This window comes from Pelodiscus sinensis, chromosome 11, assembly GCF_052426305.1.
Source record: "Pelodiscus sinensis isolate ZL-2025 chromosome 11, ASM5242630v1, whole genome shotgun sequence".
NCBI classification, from domain to species: domain Eukaryota; kingdom Metazoa; phylum Chordata; order Testudines; family Trionychidae; genus Pelodiscus; species Pelodiscus sinensis.
Genome location: NC_143062.1, coordinates 17,603,582 through 17,630,698, shown reverse-complemented (window position 1 = coordinate 17,630,698; position 27,117 = coordinate 17,603,582). Strand labels below are relative to the sequence as shown.

Sequence of the window (27,117 nt, the reverse complement as noted above, 5' to 3'; positions counted from 1 at the left end):
GAGAGCCGGATAACAAACTGTATCCTATTTTCGGCCTCCCAAGTTAATATTAATAGGTTTGAGGCATCTGATGTTAGTTGTTATAGGGTCATAATTGTCATAGCTCCAAATTTATGACCTCAGTGGTACTATAAACAATTTACACTTGATGATGATCTGCCCCTGGGTTTCTAAAAGTATAATCAAATTCTAGAATTTATTTTAAAAGTATTATATTTTCAACATGAGCGGTAGGTAGGCACCTCTCTCCCTTTTTTTAATTCAACACATTATTCAGCATTTCAGAGTCAGCATATTTTACTCCTTAAACTTCACAATTCAAAGTGCCAGTTAGTATTTCTCTTTGGAGACTGATTGCTGACTTGGACCATAACACATAAGCATTTAAATCCAATCTGAGCCAGAGAAACTTGGATATAGAGTTTGTGTTTTGCTTTGTGTACATGCAATAAATGACAAAATGGATGGTTAAACGTTTCAAAGGAAGAGAAAGGAATAAATCAATGCAAAACAATAGCCTAGTTTTAATAGCACTTTTAAAATTTATTTTTGGCATTAAAAGTCGGTTTCTACAATACAAAATAAAACTACTCAATATGTGTGTGTAATGTAATCCCTGATATTGACACTGACACTCCTGGCAATGTTAAATACGCATGCTAATCACCTCAAAATCCCCTTATCACATACAGGAATATAAAAAATAGTAAATGACAAGAACAGTTTGACCTTAGAGAAAGCTTTGGAGAGTCTTCATGCCACTTTAAGCTTGGCTAAGAGCAGCAGAAGGCAAAGGTGAAATAGGTGAAAAGTGTTTGGCTATTGCAGTCTTGAGGCACAAGAAATCTCAGGTCAACCATCTAAAGGAGGAAGGCTTTTCACAGCGCACCATGAATGAAGTCAGTTCCCTGGGCCTTGCCTCAGTGTTTCTCTCATGTATAGTCTCAGGTGTAAAGACAGCAAGGAATAGGACTCACTGAAGGAGAACTGCAAACACAGCTTTAGTCCTCTTGGAACATCTAAAGACAAAAAGCCGGAGGGTGAAATGGAATTTCTGGGGGTAGGTGAGGGAGGAGAAGGGAGAACAAAGACCAGTAATACAGGGGCAGGAAGGGAGTGGGAGGAGGGGCAGAGGTTGCCTTGGCAAACTAATATTTAGCACTTCAGTTAGAATCTTGACTAACAAAGCAATCAAGAACAAATCCACCAAGCAAAGTGAGGAGAAACAGCTAGAAAATGTGACCGTTGGAAGTCAGAAGCTCTTTTAGGATATTTTCCATGGCGGGCTCTACAATCCTACTTTATCATCTCCCAATGGCATCATCAGACATACTTATCCATTAAAAACAAATGAGCATATAATTGAATGAGAAGGCCCATGTGTGGCTTTGGCACTGTGTCCTGCAGTTTCTTACTAAAATGTTGCACTAAAAATAAAAACACAGTGGTTTTAGCTTCCTGTAGGGAAGATGCAGAAAGGCTTCCAAGGACAAGGCAACCAGGTGTGAGGGTAGGAACTGATAAGAGTATCTCCATGCATAAGGTTGGGGTCCCTTTGTCCAAGCAGGCTTCTTTAGGCGGTGGGGCAAGGAGCAGAGGCAGCAAAGAGGAGAGCTCCCCCTCCACCCAACACAAAGGCACTTGCAGCTGAGATTACATGGGGAAGAAAGCTGACTGGCTGTGTGGTAGTTGCTCCTTTTCTTCTTCAAGCAAACATAGTTAGCTGTAACCACTGCAGAGGAGAAAGAAAGAGAATGTATGATCTCCAGGAATCAGCATCTCCATTTCCACCTGACACCATTACCACATTAGGAGAATATCTAGACCAGCAGTTCTCAAACTTTTTGGGCTCCCGAGTCCTCTACATGCGTAAAAATTTATGCTGAGCCCCAGCGGTCCACTGATTGTATGTGTTGTACCTATCCATGTTTCCAGTTTGTCAACCTCACGGAGCCCCTGGAGATGTCTTGTGGAGCCCTGGGGCGCCGCAGAGCACAGTTTAAGAAACACTGATCTAGACTATACTAGACTTTCAAGCTCACTTTCGACAGTGAAAGTAATTAAGATGAGGTTTTGTCGGCGAACCCTCCCATTTGTCGACAAGCCACCTTTCATTTAAAAATGAGGTTTAGGCGGCTTGTCGACAAATGGGAGGGTTCGTTGACAAAACCGCATCTTAATTACTTTCACTTTTGAAAGTGCTGCTTTCGAAAGTGATCTCGAAAGAAGATATGCAAATTCCTGGGGAATTTGCATATCCTCTTTCAAAAGTCTAGTGTAGTCTAGATACACCCTAAGAATCTTTCCACTATAAAGGAGGGAGAGCTCAAAAGCATGTACAGGCAGTCCCCGGGTTACGTACAAGATAGGGACTGTAGGTTTGTTCTTAAGTTGAATCTGTATGTAAGTCGGAACTGGCGTCCAGATTCAGCCGCTGCTGAAACTGACCGCCAGTTCTGACTTACATACAGATTCAGCTTAAGAACCCCAAGCTTCCCCAAGTCAGCTGCTGCTGAAACAGATCAGCAGCTGATTCCAGGAAGCCTGGGGCAGAGCAACTCTACCTCGGGCTTCCTGTAGTCAGCGCTTGTCAGTTTCAGCAGCGGCTGACTTGGGGACGCCTGGGGCAGAGCAGCTGGGGTGCTGCTGGGTTGCTCCAGTAGCACCACTCCTCGGCGCTACTGGACCAACCCAGCAGCGCCCCAGCTGCTCTGCTCCAGGGTCCAAAACAAAAGCCTGGTCTGCTGGGGGGGGGGGCACACTAGGGACCAGGGACACACTAGGGGCACCCCAGCAGACCAGGGACACGGGAGCAGAGCCGCAGCGGTAGTGGGGTGCCGCGCCTCTGAGGCTTTGCTCTGGCACGGGACCCCCCGAGGCTGCGGCTTCAGTCGCGGTGCCTGTGGTCTGCTGGGGACCGTCCCCAGCAGACCTCAGGCACGGGGACTGAAGCGGCAGTCTGGCAAAGCCTCAGAAGTGCGGGAACCCGCCCGGTGCCCCTGGTCTGCTGGAGATGGTCTCCAGCAGACCAGGGGCACCGGAGCAGCTTACGAATGGGGCTCTCTCGCCCCGGAGCTCGCAGGTAGCAATCCGCTACCTCGACCTCCGGGGCAAGAAAGCCCCGTTCGTAAGTGCGGATCCGACATAAGTCGGATCCGCATAAATCGGGGACTGCCTGTATAGCATAACACAATAAAAATATGTGTCTATGCCCTCTTCTCACTCCATGCCTTTCAGACTTTCATATTCAACTCTGGGTGTGATCCAAAATCTATTGAAAGCAGTGGAATGACTCCTATTAAAATGGTCTTTAGATCAGACCCCAGATGAGGAGATCTCTAGCTGACAGCATTACTCTGCTGGGACAAAGTAAATAAAAAAGACTTGGTAAACCTAAAAGTTGATATTAAAAATGAGATAGTTTATGAGAACATTTGGAGGGCAAATTTGTGTTTGAGACAAACTTTCTGATCATCTATTATATATTTTGAAGAGTCTGTTTGTGCAAAATAAAGTCATACTTCGGGGTGACCTACAGATACCAAATTTTGCATAAACAATCCTGCTACTTAAATTAGCCGAATGCACTACTTTTTACACTGGAATATGCTGGCTGAAAGGTTTAAATACCGTATATACTCATTCATAAGCTGACTTTTTTTAGAAAAAAATCCCGCTGTGAAAAGCGGGGGTCGGCTTATAAGCGGTTCTTCCCACGCCACGGGAAGCAATATGGACTGAAGGACAGGTTTGCTGCTAGCATGCAGCCTCTCAGTTCCCAGCCATGGGAGGCTCCATGTCTGCAGCCACCACTAGGAATGCAGTGGCAGGGAGGCAGAGCAGACTGTATGGCCAAGCTACATGCAGCTAAGGTAGAAGACCTGTGGGCCGGGGCCTGCAGCCTGCACATCCCTCAGCCTGTGCTGACACGGACAAGCTAGGACTAGAAGTCTGTACTCTGGAGTCAGCTTATAAACGGGTAAGTGACTTTTTACCATTTTTTCTCTAAAAATTTGGGGAGTTGTCTTATAAACGAATGGACTTATTTTCTAGTATATATGGGTAATTATTATTTTTCCATTGGAAAAAAGTCATGACTATTATGATTAGAGTTCATAAAAAATACTTCCTAACAAAATTAAAATCAAGTCACCTATTCAACTGTCATTTTAGTGCAAAGAAAATTTTTACTGTTACAAATCGCAAAATAATTCAGATTAGTTATGAAAAGAGTAATGGAGCTTTACAAGTTTCTGAATCAAATTAATTATGTATTGTAATTATTCAATAAAATAAGTAATGTTTGAAGTTGAAATCCTACAAATTTAAAACTGTTCTTTTATTTCCCTTTTGCAAGCACATTAAGAAAAATTCTATTACATGTATTTAATTTCTTGCATTCTCCTATAAGTGTGATCTACACAAAATTACTTTGCCAGGTCAACGACAGGCCTCACCTGCTAGTTAATTATAATTCTTTCCATACCTACATCCACTCTCATCAAGGATTAGTAGTAGTAATAGTAGTAGTAAGTAGTAATGACTTTAAAGCCTCATAACATCTGTATGAAGCGAGTATGACTGCTAAAGATGGGTAAACAGAGGCACACTAATATGCCCAAAATTGGTGGGATAGTTGGGACAGAACCAAGAAATCCAGATTCTCCATCACTGGCACTAAATATGAGAGAACACTGTCACCACCTCTTTTGTAGCTGAACGTGTAAGTGAATCGTAATTATTATTCTTACAGCTTCAAAGAATAATGAGTAAGGAAAGGCACAAGACCAATATGAGAGGTATTAATGTCTACTCAAGAGGACCAGCTATGAGAAGTAAGAGACCTACATGAACCAGGTGAAGAAAAAATGTATGTACCTTAAATAAATCGAAAGTGATAATTCCATCTTTATCTGTGTCCATAGCTTGAAAAAATCCTATAGTGATGGGAAAAGGAGGGAGAAGGAAAATGTTTTGTAATTATTTTTTAAATTGCATTCTCAGACCTCTTATAGACAGTAGAATATCATTGAATTCTCTCCAAATAGAGTAGGCATCACTTCATCAAGAAAACCTGCCGGACAATGTTTACCTCCCCTTTGCTGCTTTTTCATCCAACTTTGCATCAGAATCCACTGAGTACAACTCATGTACAATTCTTTCTACCAACAGAACAAATCTAATCTAGCCCTTTCAAATGTAAATAAAGACGGGGATAAAAAATAAATTGTGATGCTGGTATTTACAATACAATTATTAACAGATGCTTCAACTAGCAATCTCTTAATCAAAGAACTCTATGTCCTGCATATGATCCCTGCCTTCTGCCATCTGCCATCTTTGATGAGCTCCTAGAATTGCTAGTGAGTTATTAAATATTCTACAAGTAGTAACATCAACCAATGGCTCACAGTCAAAAGTTTGAATAGTGCCAATGCAATATCCTGACAGTTGAGAAAATACTCACATTCAGCACCAAATGGGTTATGTGGGTACCATTAATATTAGTACCCAAACTTTATGAGCTGGCACAGATAAAGTTAATATTTTAAGGATGAGTAGAATAGCGCCTCATTTCCAGCTGGATTATGCACAAAAATATCTGTATAGCATCTCAGTGAGAAACTCTTACCCACATAGTAAGAAACAACAAGTCAGAAACACAAAATACACACAGAAATTTGTACTCACTGAACATGGTTTCAAGTCGCACTAAACAGCACACAAAGTTATCAAAGTCAACAGCCAAGTCAGGCTCAGAATAACGGGTGATGATCAATTCATACAGTTTCTTGTTCAGTTTAAAGCCTATCAAGACACACATTACTGTATTAAAAAGCAAGCTGAAACACACACCAGGTCATTTCAGGCACTCATGTATTAAGTGGAGTAGGCAAACAAGTCTTGGAAAGTTGTGTATGTATAGAGAGATCTATATTCATCAATGAAGCCAAGAATTTAGCATGATTCAAAAAAGGTTTGGCCATTTATATGGATCACCACAATATCCTGGATTATGGTAAGGATTTAAAAACCCAAGAATTTGGGAGGCGATATAAATATTTATGTTATAGAACATTAGGCAAGAGGGATTAGGAAGAAACTTTCTCTGTGAGCAGGTTACTACATAACTACAAGATTTCAAAGCAGTTTATATGGGCACTGTTGGAAATAGGAGAGACTATTAGATGGACCACTGACCCGACCCAGTATGATTATTTATGTGATGCTACTACCAATCAAATCTTGTCATTTTGGGTTGCAACAAGCAACTATGTAGGCGTAGGTTTTCTATGCGACCACTAGAGGGCACACATTTCTTGCACAGACCATAGTACTACTTCCGCTACATCTAAAAAAAAGTTGCACGGATCTTACTGCAGCTCTCTTCATTGGCCTTACTCTGAATTTTAACCTAACATAGAACCATTTGATCATTTTCCTACAGTGCCTAGACAGATTACCTGGATAAACCTTGGTTCCATCATAGTTGGAATAAAGGCTGAAAGTGATATTTGTTTGACTTCTGATGGGAAAGATTATGAATTAACTGACAAGTTAAGTGGGAGGCAATAAATTAACTCCATCATAGAAGGTGATACCTCACCTGCAGATTCCAGCGCCATTCGCATTTCATAGGCACTCATGCATCCAGACTTGTCTAAATCAAACTTTCTAAAGACAGCCTTAACAAAAAGACAAAAATGGACACGTAAGGGTGCTGGACACTCCTAAAGTGGGGTCAGCAATCTTATGCAGTATGCTAAAAAGAGTAACACAGTCCACTGAAAATCTGCAAAGATTCCACATTGCTGCATACACAAACAACACGGACTGGATAAAGAAAGTACCAAATCATCAGGGCTGATGCCAGAGCATTTTCAGGAGACATCCGAAATTCTCTGTCTTTGATATGGATAAGTTAAAGCAGTGGTCCCCAACCTTTATGGGCTCCCGGGCGCCCGGGGGCGGGGCCACTCACGCGCCGTGCGTCCTGGGGCACGCCAGGGCCGGGGCCGCCCAAGCCCCTTGTGCCGTGGGCCCAGGGCTGGCACTGCCGCCCAAGCTGCGCGCCTGGGGCCGGCACCGGCGCCGCACGCCCGCATGTGCCCCGGGGCTGGGGCCGCCCGAGCGCCACGCACCAGGCGCCGGTGCGTGTCGCGCCTGAGGCCGGCGCCTCCAGTGCGCCACGCGCCGGGGGGCGGGGCCAGCCCGGGTTGTCGGCGGGCGCATACAAATGCCCTGGCGGGCGCCATGGCACCCGCGGACACCGCGTTGGGGACCACGGAGTTAAAGGAAGCAAGAAGCAGGGGAACAATAGCAATTTCACCTACCAGGTAATTCCTAATTTTGTTCCAGAGGATGTTGAATTCCACCAGTCCTAATTTCCCATTTCCATCCCTCTATTCAGGAAAAATAATTAAGGAGAAATGTTTGCAAGCTGTTGTATTTTCTGAAGAGGAACTTCTCCCATCACCCCCTGAGAAGAAACCAACCAAAGTCTCCCCTAAATACTAGCAGCCTGGCAGCTATAATATGTCATTATGATGTAATAAAAAAATCTCTTCTTTCTAGTTTACATCTTACAGGCCTGACACAACCCAAAGGGCCAGGCAGTCATTTGCATGTAACTAAGATGCAGAAGGAGGATACATCCATGAGGTTCACCATACTTCGGCACGACTCAGTACTAAACCCTTTAGTCCGGAGGTCTTTATCTGGAATTTAAAACAAAGAGGGGGCAAAGATGAGGCACATAGCAGGATTGTTTATAATCTATTGTATGAAAAGCTAGCACCTTCATTACAAACACCTCAGGGCTTGGGGGGTTGTTTAGATTTCTTGTAGGAGTGCAACCCTGATGCAGAAGTGAGGCAAGAATTATTTTCATTTCCATCTTCTGCTAGCAGATAATGAGATTGCTTCTAACAGGGGGAAAAGAGGAATATACTGATCCTGTCCCATATATTGATACAACACTGATACCCAAAAAGGAGCCCCAGTGCCCAAACTACAGCTACCAGTATGGGTTAATCAGATTGCTCGTACTACTTCAACAAAGCACAGAAAAGGAAGTTACTCACCTTGTACAGTAATGATAGTTCTTTGAGACGTGTGTTCCTGTGGGTGTTCTACTATTGGTTTTGGGCTCATCCCACTTCACAGATCAGAGATTTTTTTAGCAGTGTCTAGTTGAGCTGCGCATGCGCGATAGCAGCATGTGCTATTTCCACCCATGGAGTTTGTGTGCGCGGCCTCAGTTTCTTTGTGAACGCTCTCTTATATGAGTTGTCGAGCTGAAGAAGAGGGGAGAAGGGTGGGTAGTGGAGTACCCACGGGGAAACACATCTCGAAGAACCATCGTTACTGCACGAGGTGCATAACTTCCCTTTCTTCTTCAAGTGATGTCCCTATCGGTGCTCCACTGTTGGTGACTACCTAGCAGTATCCCAAAGATGGAAGGTGGGCTTTGGCTAGGTTGTACGTGCAGAGGACTGCGTTGGCTACCACAGAATTCATGTCCACTTGTGTAGAGATTGCATAGTGCTTCATGAAAGTGTAATTAGAGGACCACGTAGCAGCACAGCATATGTCCGTGAGTGAAACCCCTTTTAGGAATGCTGTTGATGTTGCCACTGCACAAGTTGAGTACGCCTTAGGAGGCACAGGAAAAGGTGAGTCTCGCAGGGAGTAATATTGGAGGATACAGGCTGTCACCAGTTTTGAGACCTGCTGCGACAAGAGTGGCATTCCCCTGGAACACTCCACCAGTGAAACAAATAGGGTCTGTGATTTCCGGAAGGGTCATGTGCGGTCTATATAGAATAATGCCCTTCGGATATCTAGAGCCGTGGTCCCCAACACGGTGCCCGTAGGTGCCATGGCGCCTGCGGGGGCATTTGTGTGCGCTCGCCAAGTACTCGGGGCTGGCCTGGCCCCGGGCACGTGGCGCATGTGCAGTGCCGGCCCCGGGCACATGGCACACGGTAAGCGCCGGCCCCGGGAGTGCCGCGGATTGGCTGCCCGCACTCTGGGCGCGCGGCGCTTGGGCGGGGAGAGCGCCGGCGCTGGGCGTGTGGCGCTTGGCAGGGGGAGAGCGCCGGCCCTGGGCGTGCAGTGCTTGGAGGGGGCACCGGCCCCGGGCGCGCGGTGCTTGGAGGGGGCCCCGGCCCCGGGCGCGTGGCTATGGGGGGGCCCCGGCCCCGGGCGCGCGGCTATGAGGGGGGCCCCGGCCCTGGGCGCGCAAGTGTCCCCACCCCCTGGCGGGTGAACGGCCACGCCCCCTGGCGCCCGGCAACCTCTAATGATGACCATTAGGAACACAGTCTTTAGTGTATGTAGGTAGAGCGAGCACATGGCCATGGATTTGAACAGTGGTCTGGAGAGTGCATGGAGTTCCAATTCCAAATCCCACAAGAGAGGAATTGTTCTACACGGTGGATTAAGCTTATGTAATCCTTTGAGGAATCTCTTTGAGCTAGGATGAGCCGAATGCTGCAAGGGAAGCAAGATGCGCCCCGAGTGATTAAAGTAATAGACCTTCTTGTTGCAGAGGCATAATGTAGTCAAAGATCATGTGGAGTAGCGTAGATGAGGGTTGGATGCCATTTCCTTCACACCAGGCCATAAATCGTCTCCACTTCTAGAGGTAAGTATTGCGAGTGGACTGACGTCTACTGTGGAGTAGAACATTTCTTACTTGTTGTGAACACCTCTGCTCTGCCTCTGAGAACCAGCGAGTAGCCACGCTGTCAGATGCAATGTCTGCGGTTGCGGGTGGTGGAGGATTCCTCTGTTCTGTAAAAGGAGACCTGGGTGGGTAGGAAGTGGGTGGGGAGGTCAGAGAGACACCTGATAAAGATAGGGAAACCAAATCTGTTTGGCCCATGCAGGGGCTATGAGGATGACTAGAGCAGTGTCCGACTCTGTCTTGTGAAGGCCTTTGGGGATGAGTGGGATAGGAGGAAAAGCGTAGAGGAGGTGAGTATCCCATGGTATGTGAAAAGTGTCTCCTAACAAACTGGGTCCTATGCTCGCCCTAGAGCAACAGTGAGGGCACTTGGTATTGTGGCCTGTCACAAAGAGGTCTATCAGTGCCCAACCCCATTGGTGGAAAATGTCGTGCAGAACACTGGTATGGATTTCCCACTCGTGCTCTATTGCAAACGTGGCTGAGGGTATCTGCAATAACATTCTTGACTCCAGGTAGGTAAGATGCAGTGATGGGGATGTTGTTTTGGATATACTAATTCCATAGGCGTACAGTCTCCGCACAGAGACAGCAGGAACGTGCACCTCCTTGTCAATTGATGTAAAACATTGTCATGACTTTGTCTGTAAGGGTGTGCACGGTGGAATCTTGAATGTATTGATGGAAGTGTTTACAAGCATTGTGCACTGCTCAGAGCTCCAGGAGGTTGATGTGGAGCATGGACTCATGGGCAGCCCATCTGCCTTGAGAGAAGTGATGCTGGAAACGGGATGCCCATCCCAGGAGGAATGCATCTATGGTAATGTGGCTGGAGGGTTGTGCCTGACGAATGGCACACCAGCAAGGAGATTCCATTTCTCTTATTTAGTAATACGTTTTAATATTTTTTTTGAAGCAGAGGCCTGAGGGCCACAGCCCTCAAGGTTAGCAGCATGCTGCCCCTAAGAGGCCGCATCTTAACTATTTACAATTATGAAGACCAAAAACATCTTTTTTTTTAAAACTAATACTAACTATAAGATTATGAAAAACTAAACAGTTTTAACTAATTACAATTGAATTCCTATCTACAGAGGACTGCAGAGGAGGAAAGAGAATGAGCTCTGGCTGCGACCAAGGGCGGTCAAGAAGGAATTGAAGGGAGTCGGGCTGCATGCGCAAACTCCAAAGGCATGAACGGCACACACCACTATCGCGCATGCGCCACCTGACAAAACACTGCTAAAAAAATCTCCAATCTGTAGTGCAGGACAAGCCCAATACCAACAATGGAGCACCCACAGGGACATCACTCGAAGAAGATCCACATGGTACACTAGATGACAGAGACTAACTACAAAATACCCAGATTCCAACTATGACACTAATCAGTTGAGTTATGTAATGCTGGTTTTCGCATTACTTACGTTTACTTATGATTTTGTTGAGGATAGTCTGCAGTTCTGACACACTGATTTCCATATCCTGGAAGAAGCAAAGAAATAATATTGTATTGCTATAGTGTCTCTCACCTCAAAGGACTTAAATTGATGTACAAATTTTGTATAGACCAGGCATTGCTAAGATGCAGCCACAATAAATTGTGGCAGCAATAACAGTGTACAGCAACACTACAGATTAGTTTAGGATAGGATGTGAATCCTACTGAAACTTCAGGAGAAATTTTAGAGGAAGAGCATAATCACTCAGACTGGAATCTGGCTAACATGACTTGGGACAAACCTTCTGTTTTTCTGTGAGGAGTTAATGGCTTGAGATGTTAGATTCAAAGGCCAGGAGGGACCACATCTGACTTCCTGGATAGCACAAAATGGGGAATTCCACCCAATAATTTCTGCATCAAACCCATAACTTCTACTTGAACTATAGCAAACCCAGTCTTGAATTGAAGACTTCATTCGGGTGGTGAAGAAACCAGCTCATCCCTTGCTAAATTATTCTAGAAAATCTTAAAAAACAACGAATAGTCTAGCAGCACCTAAAAGACTAACAAAACATGTACATGGTATCATGAGCTTTCATGGGCATACCCTCATTATTAAAAATGTCCCCCTTATTTCCAGTTTGTCAACCTTCAGCTTCCAGTCACTAGATTTCATTGTGTCTTTTATGCTAATTTAAAGAGCTGTCTACTTTCATAAATCTCTTCCCCATACATGTACTTGCAGAACATGATAAAGTCATTTCTCATTCTTCCCTTTGGTAAACTACATAGACTGAGCTTCTTAAGTCTCGGACACAAGGTATGTTTTCCAGACTTTTAATCATTCTTGTAGCTCTTTTCTGTACCTTTTTTTAAATTGTTCAATATCCTTTTTGAAATGTGGACACCAGAGTGATCTCACTAATGCCATGCACAGAGGTAATACCACCACCTTTCCCTACTTTGTATTACCTCGCTTATACCTCCAAGGACTGTACATGCTCTCTTAACTACAGGATCGCACGGGGAGTTCATGCTCCACTTTAATTACCATAAACTATGGAGGCAAAACCTCCACCTGCTGTGCTCTCTTCTATTACCACAAGGAGGTGTTAGGTTGGTAATGAGGCATTGGTTAAAGTGCCACCTAAAAAAACAGCCAACATCATTTCACACAGAATCTTATTTTCTTTGGAGGTTATCCATTCAGCTCCTGAGGCCTAATCATACTTATTTTCTGATATCATGTGGCACAAAGTATCAATCTAGTGGTTAGACTAAGATATGGTATGGGGAGAAAAGAATTAGAATTAGATGATTCACACTTCAAGTGTCCTAAACCTAAAAGAGGGTACAAGTCAGCTCATTTTGCTGAATACCTAGAAAGCATTTTATCTTGTATAACCTATAGAGATGATGCTTGTTTATGGTACACTTGCCCCTTAATTGTAACTCAGGAAGAACAGCATGCTTACCGCTCCCGCAAGCTGCTTGAACATTTGCTTGAAACTTTCATCAATCTCACTTTCGGAAAGCACTTTCTGAGGAAAGAGAACGACATTTTCACTGGTTACGTCTCAGAAGGGTAAAATACACAGCTCATGAAAGGCATGCAGCAATGAAAGATGTACCCCAGGAAATTTGTTTGGAGCCTATATTTGGACAAGAGAGTACAGAAGTGATAAAGATATCATGGCAAGAATAGCCAACCAGTAGAGTCGTATTTGAATCCCACTTTCAACCTCTCACTCCTTAAACCAATTGGGGAGAGGTTGTGCAGTGAAAATACAGCCACTCCCCGAGATACAAACAAGTTTCAGACCAACATTTGGTCCGCAACTCGAAGTGTTCGTAACTCAGATCCCATAGAGTTACATGGTGACCGTGCTGTTCATAAGCCCGGATCGCCATTGTAACTCGGATCTGCATTTACAACCGCATTGGTCGTAAGTGCGGATGGTCATAAGTGGAGGTGGTCGTAACTCGGGGATCGACTGTAATGCATTTAGCTCCTCAGGGACTTAGGTTTAAGTCATTCAAGCAATGCGTTAGTACCACTGAATCATAACTGTTACACAAGTCCAGTTTCCCCAGAAAGCAGAGACATCTAGCATAGAGATGGGGAACTACAATAAGTAAAAATCTATGTTCAACTCTCTTCTTCTGTTGTTCAGGCCTCTGGTTACATGACACAACTAGATTGACTCAAAAGTTGTACTGCATGGTTAAATCCACAGTAGATAGTTGCCGAAATGGGATTGAAAGAGATGGCTTCTTATGCAAAGAAACAACACTTAGTAACTATCAAGTTCTAGCTGCCTATTCCACTGGAAAGGGCAAGCATTGGCAAGCAGTTTATTACCATGGAAAGATAAAATAATTAAAAAAAAATATCAGAAGAGAATGTATGTAAAGTAGGGATGTGAAAGGTTAACAGGTTAATGCTTACTGGTTCCAGTGAATTGCTCCCCGCCTGCCCTGGCAGAGGGCTGTGGTGTCCACCAGACAGGGGCTGCTCCAACCAGCTGGCCGGAGCAACCGCTATCCATAGCAGACCAGGCCCAGCCCCGCCTGCTGCAGGCTACAAGCAGGGAGCTGGCTTCAGAGCCCACAGTGAAACCTCCCTCAGGGTGGGGCCAACAGAGAGGTGACTTCACTGTGGCAGTGAAGCCTCCACCACAGGAGCAGAGCCAGCAGCCACTGCCAGCACTGCTCCCGGGGTGGCTTTGCTGAGGGGTCTGCAGTATAAAGCTTATCCTTGTAACCACTAAGATTTTCAGTGGTTAAACAGTTACAATTGTAACTGACTTATTGAAACCAAGTGACTGTGCTTGAACTCTGAGTGGTCTTAAACCTCAAAAAGTCATTGCTCTTGCAAAGGTTAGTGAATAAGGGGTTCTTACCTCATCTGGAAGATTAGCCTGGATCTGATCATCCATCTCCCTGCAGAAACACAGACAAAATGTCCATGAAGGAGTCAAAATAGCAAAACCAATGTGGCAAGAGAGGGAGTACTGTGTGTAGTCACAATATTGTGTGAGCATGCATAAATGGTATACATTAGTTCTCAAGGAGACAAGTTTCTGGGCTCAAGAGAGGCTGGCACCTATGTGTCAGTAATATTTAGCAGCCCCTAAACTTTATGGGCCCAGGGAAATAGATTAAAGGTTCTAATGCAGTTATCTAGCATAGCAGGGCAAAATACTATCCACTGTATCAACCCTCTCTTTTTCCAACTATCACAACTCCTACATATTGCTTTCCACAGCCACACCGACTAAAGGCCTTGGCTGATCTAAAATAGGTAAGTTTGTGTCACATTCTTTCTTCATAGTCAGCCAGAGAGAGAAAAATATGACACTCGGTAACAAAGGTTCCCACAGATTGCAAAAACCGGACACTAAAGATACATGAACAAAATCCCACTCTCATGTACTAACTGCAGCTCTGTGAAAGGGTTTTGATATCATATATACAGTAGCCCAATGTCTGTGACTTTGTAACGCTGAAACGCTGGCTGTTGCCTCTGGGTGGCGCTGTTGCCTCCCACCATGGCACTCGGCTGACTTCTGCGCCGCTCAGCCGGGCCGCTGCACAGAAGCAAGTGGTGCAAGTGGCTGTTTCGGGTCCATGCTGCATGGGGAGGGCGGACCCCAAACAGCTGCTTGTGCTGCTTGCTCCCGCGTGGCGGCCCAGCTGAGCGGCGCAGAATTCAGCCGAGTACCATGGCGGGAGGCAAAGGGGGCGGGGTGGAGACATGCATGGCCACGGGGCAGGACCTGGATGAATGTGCGTCTCTGACATCAGGAAAGGGCGCCTGATTCAAAAGGAGGAAAGCGGAGCAGAGACAGAGGACACGGAGGAAAGCGAAGTAGACAGAGAGGAGAACAGAGGAGGCAGAGGACAGTGGGGACAGAGAGAGAGAGACGCAGTGGGAGGAGGAGAAGAGAAACACAGAGTGAGAGGTGGGAGGGGGAGAAGAGAAAGAGAGAGAGAGAGAGACAGAAGGAGAGGCAGGAGGCAGAGGAGAGCTGAGGGGGGGAGGGGAGGCAGGAGGAGAAGGAGGAGGAGTGAGAGATGGAGCGAGAGATCGGAGGCTCAGGAGAGAAGACAGACGTGGAGGAGAGACCTGAAAATCCCGTCTTATGACAGGCTAACTGGCTAGTTATTAAAGGTTTCCCTATATATTCCTCTATTGGGAAGCCCTGGTAGGCTAGCATCAATTAGAAAAAGCAACTATGGGGGTGTGCTGGTAGTGGTATTGGATAAGATTCATCCCTCTCTCTTCTGGGACCCAATGCCTGGAAAACAGCTATGACAGTTCACACAAAACACCTGTCATAATCAAAGATGAGCCTTGAGACTTACTCAGTTCCAGCTTTTTTCTCTGAGAAGACCCTGAGCACAAAATCTCCTTCCTTGTTAGGTTCGAAGGTGGAAGGCACAACAATATACTCCCCTGGAGGCAACTTGAAACGTGTGCTGACTTCACGAAGGTTTATGAACTGCTCCGAGCGAGCTCGTGAGGAATTGGCCAGGAAGAAATCTCGTTTCAGGTGAACTGCAGACTGACCTACAAACTGCCAGAGAGAGATGTATAGTCACCCCCATGTGCTGGTAAATCTCCTGCCCCACACAGGCTGCTAACATCCCAATATAATGTTTAAATTGCAACACAATAAAAGATAAGAAGGAAGATCCTTAGAAAAGGGCAGAGGGACCTTTGGAAGCACAGTGATCAAAACACTAGCATTTTGTCTCTGCGCCACCTAAGCTTTTCTGCCCAAATAACTCAAAAATCAATTTAATGGCTTCCACACATTGAATCAAACATCAGGTTCCCATATTCTCAGCCTGCAACTGCATCACATTCTTTTGACTAATTTAAGCACAGTGTTATTAGGCTCTAAAGCAAGAGTGGTCAATAATTTTGACCGGGGGCCGCTTCAGAAGGGGTGGAGCCTCAGGCGGAAGGGGCGGGCCCAGGACACTTCCATGCTTCCCCACCCACAGACCCTCATTGGTCTGGGGGTGGGTGAGCATGCAAAGTCTTTGCCTCCCCCAGAGAGAACCACCAGCTGTTCTGAACAGCTGGCAGTTCCCTCTAGATACTTGAGCCCCTGGTGATTGGAGGAGATTTTGCATGCTCCCCCCTGTTGCCCCCAGATCAATCAGGGCCTGGGGAGGGGAAGCATGAGAAGTCTCTCACTCCCTGCCCCTATCCTGCAAGGGAGTGCTGTACTTAGAGTCAACCGCTAGCTGAGCAGCAGCTGGTGGGTGCCTTTAAGTGCTGAGCCCCTTGCAGGGCGGAAGATTTCACGTGCTTCCCCCGCCCCCAAGCCCTGGTTGGCCTGGGTGCGGGTGAGCGGCAGGGTCTCCACGGGCCAGATCAACTTTCTTGGTGGTCCGGATCTGGCCTGCGGAGGCCCTTTTGCCCACCCCTGCTCTAAAAGGAACTATGCTGATCCTTCTTAAAACAATAGGATGGTCCAAGCCAGCAAAGCAGAAAGGATGGCATTAAAGAAGGATATTAAAGAGAAAGAAGAGTCTGTGGTCAAGGCAATAGCTGAGGACCTAGGAAACCTGGGTTCAAGTCACTGCTCTGTCAGACTTCCTATGCAGAACTTGGGTAAGTCCCTTAGATTCTCTGTGCCATCGTCCTCACTTGTAAAACAGGGATACTTCCCTACCTCACAGCAGTATTATGATTAGGGATTCTGAGGTGCTTATATGTTACAGTGATAGAGGCAATATAAGTACCTAAGATAGAGGTTTAGAATAAAGATAGGACCTCAGAAAACTCACACGCACACATACACCCCACAAAATGTCATTCCAGTACATCACTTCCTGTTAATGGTGTGCCAACAGAAGAATGAAAAAATCCATAAAAGATGACCTGCTGTTCAGACCATGATCTGGATGAATATCAAAGAATATCAAAGAACTCAGATTGTCTGAGTTGCAGGCCCACTGATGGGTGGAATAAAGAGGGCAATTGCCTCAGGGACTGGCAATTCTAAAGGGCCCAAAGCTCCCAGACACCACCCAGAGCCCTGGAGCTGCACTGGCTCTAAGAACTAGGTGGGGAGATGTGTCATGCTCTGGGTGGCACTGTGGGTTGTGGGGGGGCTGGTGTAGCACATTTGCTATCCCCATTCCCGCCCCTTCTGAAAGCGTGTCGCCAGGCTCCCCTCCATCTTGTCCAGGGGTCCGTCATGGCTGTTGGCTCCCCTGCTGGGATGGATACAAAATAAAAGTCTTTGATCCCTCTTGATCATTTCTAAATTAAGAAGATTCTGGATCCAAACTGAAGCTACATTATGCACCATCATGCAATGTTATCCCTACCAAAAGGATTGATTTAAATATGCATTACCTATGGTTGGTATCTGATGAAAGAATTTCCATACGTACCTCACGAGGAACCTTTAGAGATACAAATTAGAAGTCAGTGAGTTACAATGAAACTAATGTTGTGTTAGCCAACAGGAAAAAAGATAACATCTATATTTACATCTATATTTAGTTATTTACTTGGTCAGTCATCTTCTGCATTTCTATAATTATCATTCCAAGTATTTATGCTTGGATCAGAGTTTAGGCAAGAGTTTCCCTTCACATCTCTTACTTCTCTTGTATCGTTGCAATGAAGTTCACATGTTGTTCAGGGAAACCCACCCTGGAAGCCCTCGCTCACACCCCGTTTTGCTGTTCCTATAAGGAAGCCTTGCTGCCCCACAAGCTAGGGTGACTGAGGTTAATTCATCCAAGGTACACAGGCAGCTCAACAATGAGCTAACACGTGAAAGCTAATTATAAGCAATCGAGCCTATTAATCTTTACTCTCAGATTTTCATTTTCATGGAGGATATGTCCATCAATGGCTGTTAGCCAGGATGGATAGGAATGGTGTCCCTAGCCTCTATTGGTCAGAGACTGGGAATGGGTTAGAGGGTATGGATCACTTGATGATCACCTGTTCTGTTCATTCCCTCTGGGGAAACCTAGCATTGGCCTCTGTTGGAAGACAGGATACTGGGCTAGGTGGACCATTGGTCTGACCCAGTATGGCAGTTCTTATGGGGGAAGAGAGTCAAGGTTGTGCTGACCAGAAGCTAGGGATCTCTCAGAGCATGAATTGTTACAGAGCCTTCATAGTTACCTCATAAACAGCAAAGCCAATGGTCTCCATGTCCTTCCCAAATCGCCTTTCCCTGCGACGGTGTTTCTGCATGAGTGCCATGACGAAGCTACAGCCCGATTCTCTGCTGTAGCTATCATCCTCATCATCATCATCCACCTCTTCCAGTCGAATTTTAAACTGAGGGTTTATCCAGAATGTAGCTGAAGGGCAGAAAGAGAAAGGAATGGACTAAACAACACACTATTCTTACATATTCCCAGTTGTTTTAAGAAGTAGGGCATGTCACAAGGGTGATTGTGGATCATGTAGACATACCTAAGACAGCGATAAAGCCATGGTAGCATGGTCTAACTGACCAAGTAATAACCCAGGACTCTGGGTGAGTTTGTACACTGCAGGATGCTACAGCTTCAATACTATTGATATTCAAGCTAGCTAGAATAAAGCTAGCTTGAATATATCTTGCAGGCAGAGAATATGAGAACCCGAGGTTTGATTGAATATGTGTGGAAGCCATTAAACTTATTTTCACTTGCTATATGGACAGAAAAGCCTACATGACAGAGGCAAAATGCCAATGTTTTGATCACTGTGCTTCCAAGGGACGCTCTGCTTACAAGCTGCAGTCATACAGTGTTATCACCGGCACAGAATCTGTTAGTCCCAGAGTGCCATGAAAACCTGACCCTCCCAGTACAAAACAATCAGAAGAAATGGATGGACCAGTGTTCATGATTATAAAAATGTTCACTCATTCGTAGTTTAAATGGATCACAAAAGTGGCAATTCAACAAATATACATCTAAAAGTGAGCTTTCCTCATTTACATGGGTCTCTGCAGAGGGTATTCCCAATAAAATAAGCAAATTTCTTAAAGCAGCAGTGAAATTAATATATCTCTGTGTAAATCTGTTTTAACAGCCAGCACCAGGCTAATTTGATAAATCAGGTGTTCTAGGCAGGTTAACACTAAGGTGAGCACTTGGACCATATATACTTTACCTGGATAATTCCTGCAGCCTCCAGCTGTGCTCCCCCTTCTCCAGGTGCCATCATAAAGTGTTGTGTTCCACTTGCGGAGCTTGCGCGATTTCAGCGTATCTGGGGTAAGGTTACAGATCTCCAGCCGTGAGAACTCTCGCAAAAAGTCTTGGAAGGACATCCTAAGAAGAAAGAAATCCAATGAGTTCACACAGGTGTCAGAGAAACTACTGCAAAAGTCTCTCTCAAGTCAAGCTGGATGTGAGGCAGTTTTCCTATTCCATGTACATTTTTGAGAGTGCAAAATGTTTTTCATCTCAAAACAGGACAAAAGTCAATAATATTTTCACAAACAGAAAGACAAAAAAATCAACTAAGGTCAATCAAAATGTTTCATTTTGATAACTCCAAACCATTTTGATTTCGATTTTTTAAAAGTTCTAATTGGTTTATATTTCTAAATACAATCATTTTAGAGCAGAAAACTAGATTTTTTAAACTGCTGAAATGTTTCATTTTTTACAATTTCAGAATATGTCGAAGAAAAAGTTTTGAGTCAGGAAATGTGTATAAATTACCCTGTTTCCAAACAGCTTCAGGTTCAACAAATCTACTTTTTTTGATGAACAAACATTTCATTGAAAAATTCCTGATCAGCTCTATCTTAGAGACCCACAAGGCATTTGATGATCATGCTTCATGTAGATCGAAGTCTCCCACAACCTTACAAAAAACAGAGATCTTTCTGTTCCACTCTGACCCTTCACCAATTCATGCCTTTTATTCTCTTGCTTGTATGGTAATAATTCCTATAGTAAATCCAAGATCTTATATTTTTTATTTACTTCTTATTCAAAATCCCACAGCAAAGGAGCCCAAGCCTTTTCAAAATCTTTTGATAAGGATTGGAGAAACCAGTAATACTACTCACTGATTCCTTGTGCCTCCCTTCCCCCATTTTAATCTGTTATATCCATTTGTTGTCTCTTGCCCTATACTTCAGATTGTAAATGCTCACAGGCAGGGACCCTAATTTTGTTCTGTTTGTACAGTGCCTAGAACAATGGAGTCCTGGTCCATGAGTAGGACTCATAGGCTTTAGGGGAATACAAGTAATAAATAATAATACCTTATAAGAGCTAAATAAATTTATAAAACAATTTAAAGGGCCAGATCCTCAGATGGTATATATCAGTCTAATTTCATTATCTTCAGTTGAATGTCCCTTATTTATGCCAGCTAAAGATCTTCCCCATTGAGTTCACAGTGGATTTATTGGGGTGAGAGGGGGAGGAAATGGGGAACCGGTGGGTAGGAATGTTTTTTTTTTTTACACAGCTGAAAAAAATAATCCGTTTTGGTGTTTTTCCCAGGTTACTGAGGGTATGTCTACACTACAAAGTTAATTTGAACTAACAGACATTAGTTCAAATTAATTTTAATAGGCGCTACACATACAAACTGCTAGTTCGAACTTAATTCGAACTAGCGGAGCGCTTAATTCAAACTAGGTAAACCTCATTCTACGAGGACTAACGCCTAGTTTGAATTAAGTAGTTCGAATTAAGGGCTGTGTGGCCACTTAATTCGAACTAGTGGGAGGCTAGTCCTCCCCAGCTTTCCCTGGTGGCCACTCTGGGCACCACCAGCGAAACTCTTCTGCCCCCCTCCCGGCCCCGGAGCCCTTAAAAGGGCACGGTCTGGCTATGGTGCCTGTGCCAGGTGCAAGCTTGCCAGCACCCAGCCAGCAGACCCTGCACCTGGCACAGCACGAGCCAACCACCCACTGACACCCAGCCCTCCGCCTCTTCCCAGGACCAGGCTGGTGGCTCCCAGGAGCCTGCCCGGGGCCGCAAGAGGCCGGCGCCCACCTGGTCTAGTGCGGAGATCGTGGACCTCATCCATGACGTCCGCACTAGGCACAGGGAAGTGGCCGTCTAGGGCAGGATAGCTGCCAGCCTGGCCACCCAGGAGCAGGTTTGCATGAAAATCAGGGTGGTCCAGTGAGACCCCCGACCCTGAGCCCTGAGCTTAGAACATAAGAATGGCTGTACTGGGTCAGACCAAAGGTCCATCTAGCCCAGTAGCCTGTCTGCCGACAGCAGCCAACACTAGGTACCCTGGAGGGGATGGACCGAAGACAATGACCAAGCCATTTGTCTTGTGCCATCCATCTCCAGCCTTCCACAAACAGACACCAGGGACATCATTTCTACCCCCTGGCTAATAGCACTCCATGGACCCAACCTCCATGAATTTATCTAACTTCTCTTTAAACTCTTTTATAGTTCTAGCCTTCACAGCCTCCTGCAGCAAGGAGTTCCACAGGTTGACTATTTGCTTTGTGAAGAAGAACTTTCTGTTATTAGTCTGAAGCCTGCTACCCATTCATTTCATTTGGTGTCCTCTAGTCCTTCTATTATGGGAACTAATGAAGAACTTTTCTTTATGCACTCTCTCCACACCACTCATGCTTTTATATACCTCTATCATATCCCCCCTCAGTCTTCTCTTTTGTAAGCTGAAAAGTCCCAGTCTCTTTAGCCTCTCTTCATATGGGACCTGTTCCAAACCCCTGATCATTTTAGTTGCCCTCCCCTCTCCCACCCTCTCTCTTCCCCTCTCCCACCTCCTTTTCCCAGTCTCCCCAGAGGTTAATCCCCCCCCCGAGTTTTGTTAAATAAAGAGCGTTTCTATTTTTGAACGCATGTGTCCTTTATTTTGTACATCAGGAAGGGGGGCTAGGGAGGGGTAAGTGGAAGGAGGTGAGGAAGGAATGGGGTACGAGCCCCCGATGGGGAGGACTGGGGTGGCTCCTCAGGGTGGAAGCTCTCCTGCAGCCCCCTGATTGACACACACACCCAGATGGCAGCCTGCGGCAAGTGCAGCCAGGCTGATGGCCGAGTGCTGTGATGCGCCAAGTGTGGGCATTCAAGGCACTCCAAGTCAGGACTGCTTTGCTGTCCCTCATCAAGTTAGACAAGCGAGCGGGGAACCCCTGAGAACTGTCTGTTCAGGGTGGGGGTCGGGTCCCTGTAAGCACAGCCCTCGGCTAGCCTGAGACAGCAGCTCCACACTCTAAGTCCTAATCTGATGCCCTGCCAGCACTGCTTCCGGCCAGCCTTAACCTCGGTTCAGGGTCCACTCAATGTGGACATGCTAGTTCGAATGAGCAAAATGCTAATTCGAACTAGTTTTTAGGTCTAGATGCACTAGTTCGAATTAGCTTAGTTCGAATTAACTAATTCGAATTAAGTTAGTTCGAATTAGTGCTGTAGTGTAGACATACCCTGACTTCACGATCAGCTGCATGCCCCTCCCACAAAAAGCACAAAACTGATTCCAAGCAGCACTGAGATCTAGCAAAAACATTTGCTTCCTCAAGTGGTATTTTTACCAGTGAAAAAACCATGCTAGAGACAAATTTTAAAAACCCGGCATTTCAGCTTATGTGTGTGTATTCAAACCCCCTTTTAACTTGGTCTCACGGAGTAGAAAGTGAGATGTAGTGCAAACTGTATTTTCCACTCACCAGAATTCCCCATCTTCCATTTTAATCCTCAGCTGCTGTCCCACAGATGGATCCACCACGTTCCACTCAGAGGAGCTGCAGGAGTGAAGCAGTTCGAACATGCAGTGAGTTATAAAGCTTGAACAACTCATCGTAAGTTACATTCTGAAGGAAAGAGATGCCAACTCCACTTTCCCATTTGAGCTATGTCAGTTGCAGTAGGGCTGAATTTGGCCCATTGTAGGCAACACCATCATCTCACACTGCTTAGTAAGAAAACTATGATCATGGCTGGCTGTAGACCATGTGGTCTGAATTCCAAGCAGCACCTGTGTTGTTGCTCTGCAGTTTATTTTCAGTTCCATAAATTGGGTGTAGGATCCACACAAACCAATTTGGTTCTATACAGGTGTGACACTCAGAGCATGCAATGCCAGGTGGCATATTGCTGTTAGGATATTTACCCAAAGGGCGGCATGTAATGTGTCACTGGAAAACTCAGAACTCACTGATCATTAATATTATTGTGTGCTATATGTAATAGGTTCACATACTATCCTCATCACCATAATACCTGAGGGCCTTCTGTTGTGTATTAAGCAATGTGATGACATGGATCACACATGGTTCATTCTGTGTCTCATCCACTCCATAGGTGGAGAATTGTGGGAGCAGTGGAATGATTTGTCTTAGAATTTTTATTTATTTATGTGTGATATGAACATGCTGGGGACTGAACATTACAATAGATAAAGCCTTTTACTTCTAGGTCACTAGTTCTGATATAGATTGGTAATGACTTGAAGCAGTTCCTTTCTGACAATTCTTTGCCATTTATCCATGGTCCTTATCATCTTGATATCTGAGCACTGACAGTCTATATGAAGTTAATTGATACATCTGTTCCTAGTGGACAGTTACCTACTTAACATTAATCATCATCCGAGTTGGCACTATTTGGTCCCCTTTTTGCCAATTGCAGTTGTGTACAAGGGCTGAACTTCAGATCATCCTTCAAGTCAAAGTGGAGACATGCTAGCAAGGGTGGCATGGGGGAAGCCTGTTTGCCACCTAACCTAGTCTGTAAAAGGTCAGTCAAGATGACATCTTTCACCAAGGGTACATTTTATAGATTATTTTTCCCCTGCCCTCCAATCTTCAGCTGGGGTGCCGGAATAATTTGTACAATGGGGGTGCTGAGAGACAATGAATCAAACTTTAAACCCTGTATATAATAGAAACTACTTCAAACCAGGGTCTGTAACAGCACCTGCAGCGCCCCAAATTTCAGCACTTAAAATCTTGAGAATCAGTATAAAAGGAGTTGATCCTTACTTATCACTCCAGCTTCCAGTCCATTCCACCTCTCCCCATGGGTTTCGCATTCGAATTAGATTAACAGACTGTCCTCGGAAGTTAATCTGAAATCACCACAGATGTCCAGTTAGAGATACCACAATACTTGCTTCCTGTGGTGTTTAACCCTTACAGCCAGGTACACAGAGCTGTCATGCAAAAGACTATGATAGAAAGGGCAAAACATAACTAGGCTTTAATGTGAGAGGTCAATGACGAAGAAAAACTGTGATTATTGAAATCAACTTTTTCATTTGAAGAAACTGTTGTGAAGAATCTGGATACTATTGGGGTGAATGCTATAGGAAGGAATGCTATAGGAAAAAATAAATCAGATAGTGATAAAATTATTTCTTATGGCAAAGAACAGTGTGAATACATGAAACAAAAGACAGGACTATGCAGCACTTTAAAGACTAACAAGATGGTTTATTAGGTGATGAGTTTTCGTGGGCCAGACCCACTTCCTCAGATCAAATTGTGGAAGAAAATTGGCATGACCATATATACCAATGGGAAACAATCAAAATTGGCATGACCATATATACCTTTTGGTATATATGGTCATGCCAATTTTCTTCCACAATTTGATCTGAGGAAGTGGGTCTGGCCCACGAAAACTCATCACCTAATAAACCATCTTGTTAGTCTTTAAAGTGCTGCACAGTCCTGTCTTTTGTTACAGCAAGACCAGACTAACACGGCTACATCTCTATTACTAGTTGAATACATTTCACTGTGCTCCATTAACTAAGGCCCTAGCCACAATGATATCAGCATGTTACTAATTATAGTCATATTTAAATATAGTTTTAGCTAGTAAGGTTTTGATTCGATTGCAGACAGTGTTTTAAAGGGGCATTTTCAGGCATCTTCAGACTAGAATATAGGTTTTGTTTTGAAGAAGTTTTATAAAGTAGGGATGTAGAAATATAACTATTTAAACCAGTAGTCCCCAAACTTTTGGGGCTGCCGGGCCACACACATGCCGTGCACTTGGGGGTGGGGCCACAAATGCGCCTGGGGGGGCGGAGCCACCCATACACTGCGTTCTCGGAGCTGGCGCCATCCGTGCACCGCACTCCCGGGGCTGGCGCCACAACCGTGCTGCATGCCCAGGGGTGGGGCCGCCCATATGCCGCGCACCCGGGGCCGGAACAGCCCATGTCCCATGCGCCCAGGGGCGGGGCCGCCACCGCCCAGGCGCTGCGTGCCCACAGCTGGCACCTGTGCCCATGTGCTGCACACCCGGGGCCAGCACCGCCCCTATGCCGCATGCCCAGGTCGGCGTTGCCCATACCCTGCAAGCCCGGGGCTGGCACAGCCCTCGCCCCATGCACCCGGGGGTGGGGCTTCCTAACCACCACATGCCCGGAGCCGGTGCCGCCGATGCGCCCAGGGGCTGGGCCAGCCCTGATCACTTGGCGGGCGCACAGAAATGGCCCGCAGGCACCATGTTGGGGACCACTGATTTAAACGGTTAACCAGTAAGCCTAGGCTTCTTGGTTACTGTTCACCGTTACACACAGGCTCCTGCTCCACTGCTGGGAACAGGGCAGCAAGCAGGCACCAGTGCACACCTGGGAGCCAGCTTAAAAGCCAGCTTCTGGCACGCACCAGCTCCTGGGAAGCCAGCTGCCACCCCATGCTATGGGCATATGTAACCACTAAGATTTTCAGCGGTTACATGGTTATCCAATTACCTGCTTTTTTACATCCCTATTATAAAGTTTATAGGTCAACATATTATTTATATATATATTTTTTTTCTTGGAAGATATTAAGAAGCCAAACATAGCAGTTAGCATTGTGCTTTAAAATTGACCAGTCTAGTTTCACAGTCCTGGTGATCATATATAGGCATCAAGTAATATATGGGATTTTAAAACTCTTTCAACTTTAGTAATCCAAAACTCTTATTAAGTAACACATAGAAGGTGAGTTGTACATTATATATGAAATCTATCATAAGTCTCTACTCAAGATTACAAACAAACAAAAAGAAAAAAATGTTACTTTATCTCTAAAGCTCAAATACAAAATACTAAATCATTCAGAGACTTTAAAGTGATATCTTTAAAAAATTACCTGCTAGTTCAAGGGAAAAGATTTTTAATGCAGATTTATTATTTTTAATCTGATACATTCCCTTAAAACTTAATTACTGCAAAGGGTGGCTAAAACAAAGCTGGAGAAAGTGTTACTGTGCCAATCCTGCCATGTCTCATGGGATTTGAGCAATAATTGATGGTCACTCTGTTACATCAGGTGGAAAAAAAATTAACTCCACTTATTTCCTGCAAAGTCACAAACTTGCAACAAGATATGTGCTAGGTGGTTACGCCACAAAGCCCTGCAACAGCAGACTCAGTTGGGATGGGGTGGGTAATGAAATATGCACTGCCCCCACTCTGCTTTTGTTTGACTTACTATTTAATACTAGCCCTATAACCCCAGAACAAACACTTCAATATGATTCTTTCTGAAGGTCTTGCAAGTCCTGAAGGCAATACACAAAATATTTGTTATTTTTAAACTACTTTATATCTGAGATTCTCAAACATTTGTTATTTAAATCCCATGGCATGGGTGTCTGAAAGACTATTATTCCTACTATGTAGATGGGCAAGCTCAGGTAAAGTGATGTGTGCAAGGTCACACAGCAACAGAGCTGTGAATAAAACCCAGGAGACCCGATTCTCCGTTCTAACTATTGCACAATGTTCCCTCTCCTCAAACTCTTCAAGAGGGTGAAATGTGTACCTGTTTGGCTCCTGTGACCGAATAGGCGTGACCCTTCACCAGCTTTTTAAATGTTACAGCCTCCATGTCAAAAGCACTGGTAATCTGCATTTAAAAAGCACACAAGAAAACATGTTAAAGTTAACATAGGCTTCACCTCTGTCCCTAAAAGAAATTTAACTCAAACTTAGCATCTTCACACAGAGTAAAATCCAGTTCATGAGAAGACCACAGGTGAGCATATA

The 27,117-nt window shown here is 44.9% G+C and overlaps 1 protein-coding gene across 3 annotated transcripts in view; it reads right to left on the bottom strand.

Annotated features, from left to right (window-relative positions):
- Positions 1-518: 518 nt before the first annotated feature.
- The window catches only part of CAPN1 (calpain 1), a 66,102-nt gene continuing 39,503 nt past the window's right edge, over positions 519-27,117 (bottom strand). For all 3 annotated transcript variants that reach the window (XM_025178174.3, XM_006136584.5, XM_075939138.2), the window contains 16 exons: positions 26,894-26,977; positions 24,110-24,195; positions 22,796-22,870; positions 19,285-19,445; positions 18,301-18,482; positions 17,553-17,564; positions 15,504-15,715; positions 14,039-14,078; positions 12,611-12,676; positions 11,119-11,176; positions 7,654-7,718; positions 7,335-7,403; positions 6,608-6,686; positions 5,692-5,808; positions 4,879-4,937; positions 519-1,732 (listed from right to left, as the gene is read on the bottom strand). In XM_025178174.3, coding sequence (XP_025033959.2) covers positions 1,706-1,732; positions 4,879-4,937; positions 5,692-5,808; positions 6,608-6,686; positions 7,335-7,403; positions 7,654-7,718; positions 11,119-11,176; positions 12,611-12,676; positions 14,039-14,078; positions 15,504-15,715; positions 17,553-17,564; positions 18,301-18,482; positions 19,285-19,445; positions 22,796-22,870; positions 24,110-24,195; positions 26,894-26,977 — 1,392 coding nt within the window. In that variant the 3' untranslated portion in view covers positions 519-1,705. The remainder of the gene's footprint in view (positions 1,733-4,878; positions 4,938-5,691; positions 5,809-6,607; positions 6,687-7,334; positions 7,404-7,653; positions 7,719-11,118; positions 11,177-12,610; positions 12,677-14,038; positions 14,079-15,503; positions 15,716-17,552; positions 17,565-18,300; positions 18,483-19,284; positions 19,446-22,795; positions 22,871-24,109; positions 24,196-26,893; positions 26,978-27,117) is intronic.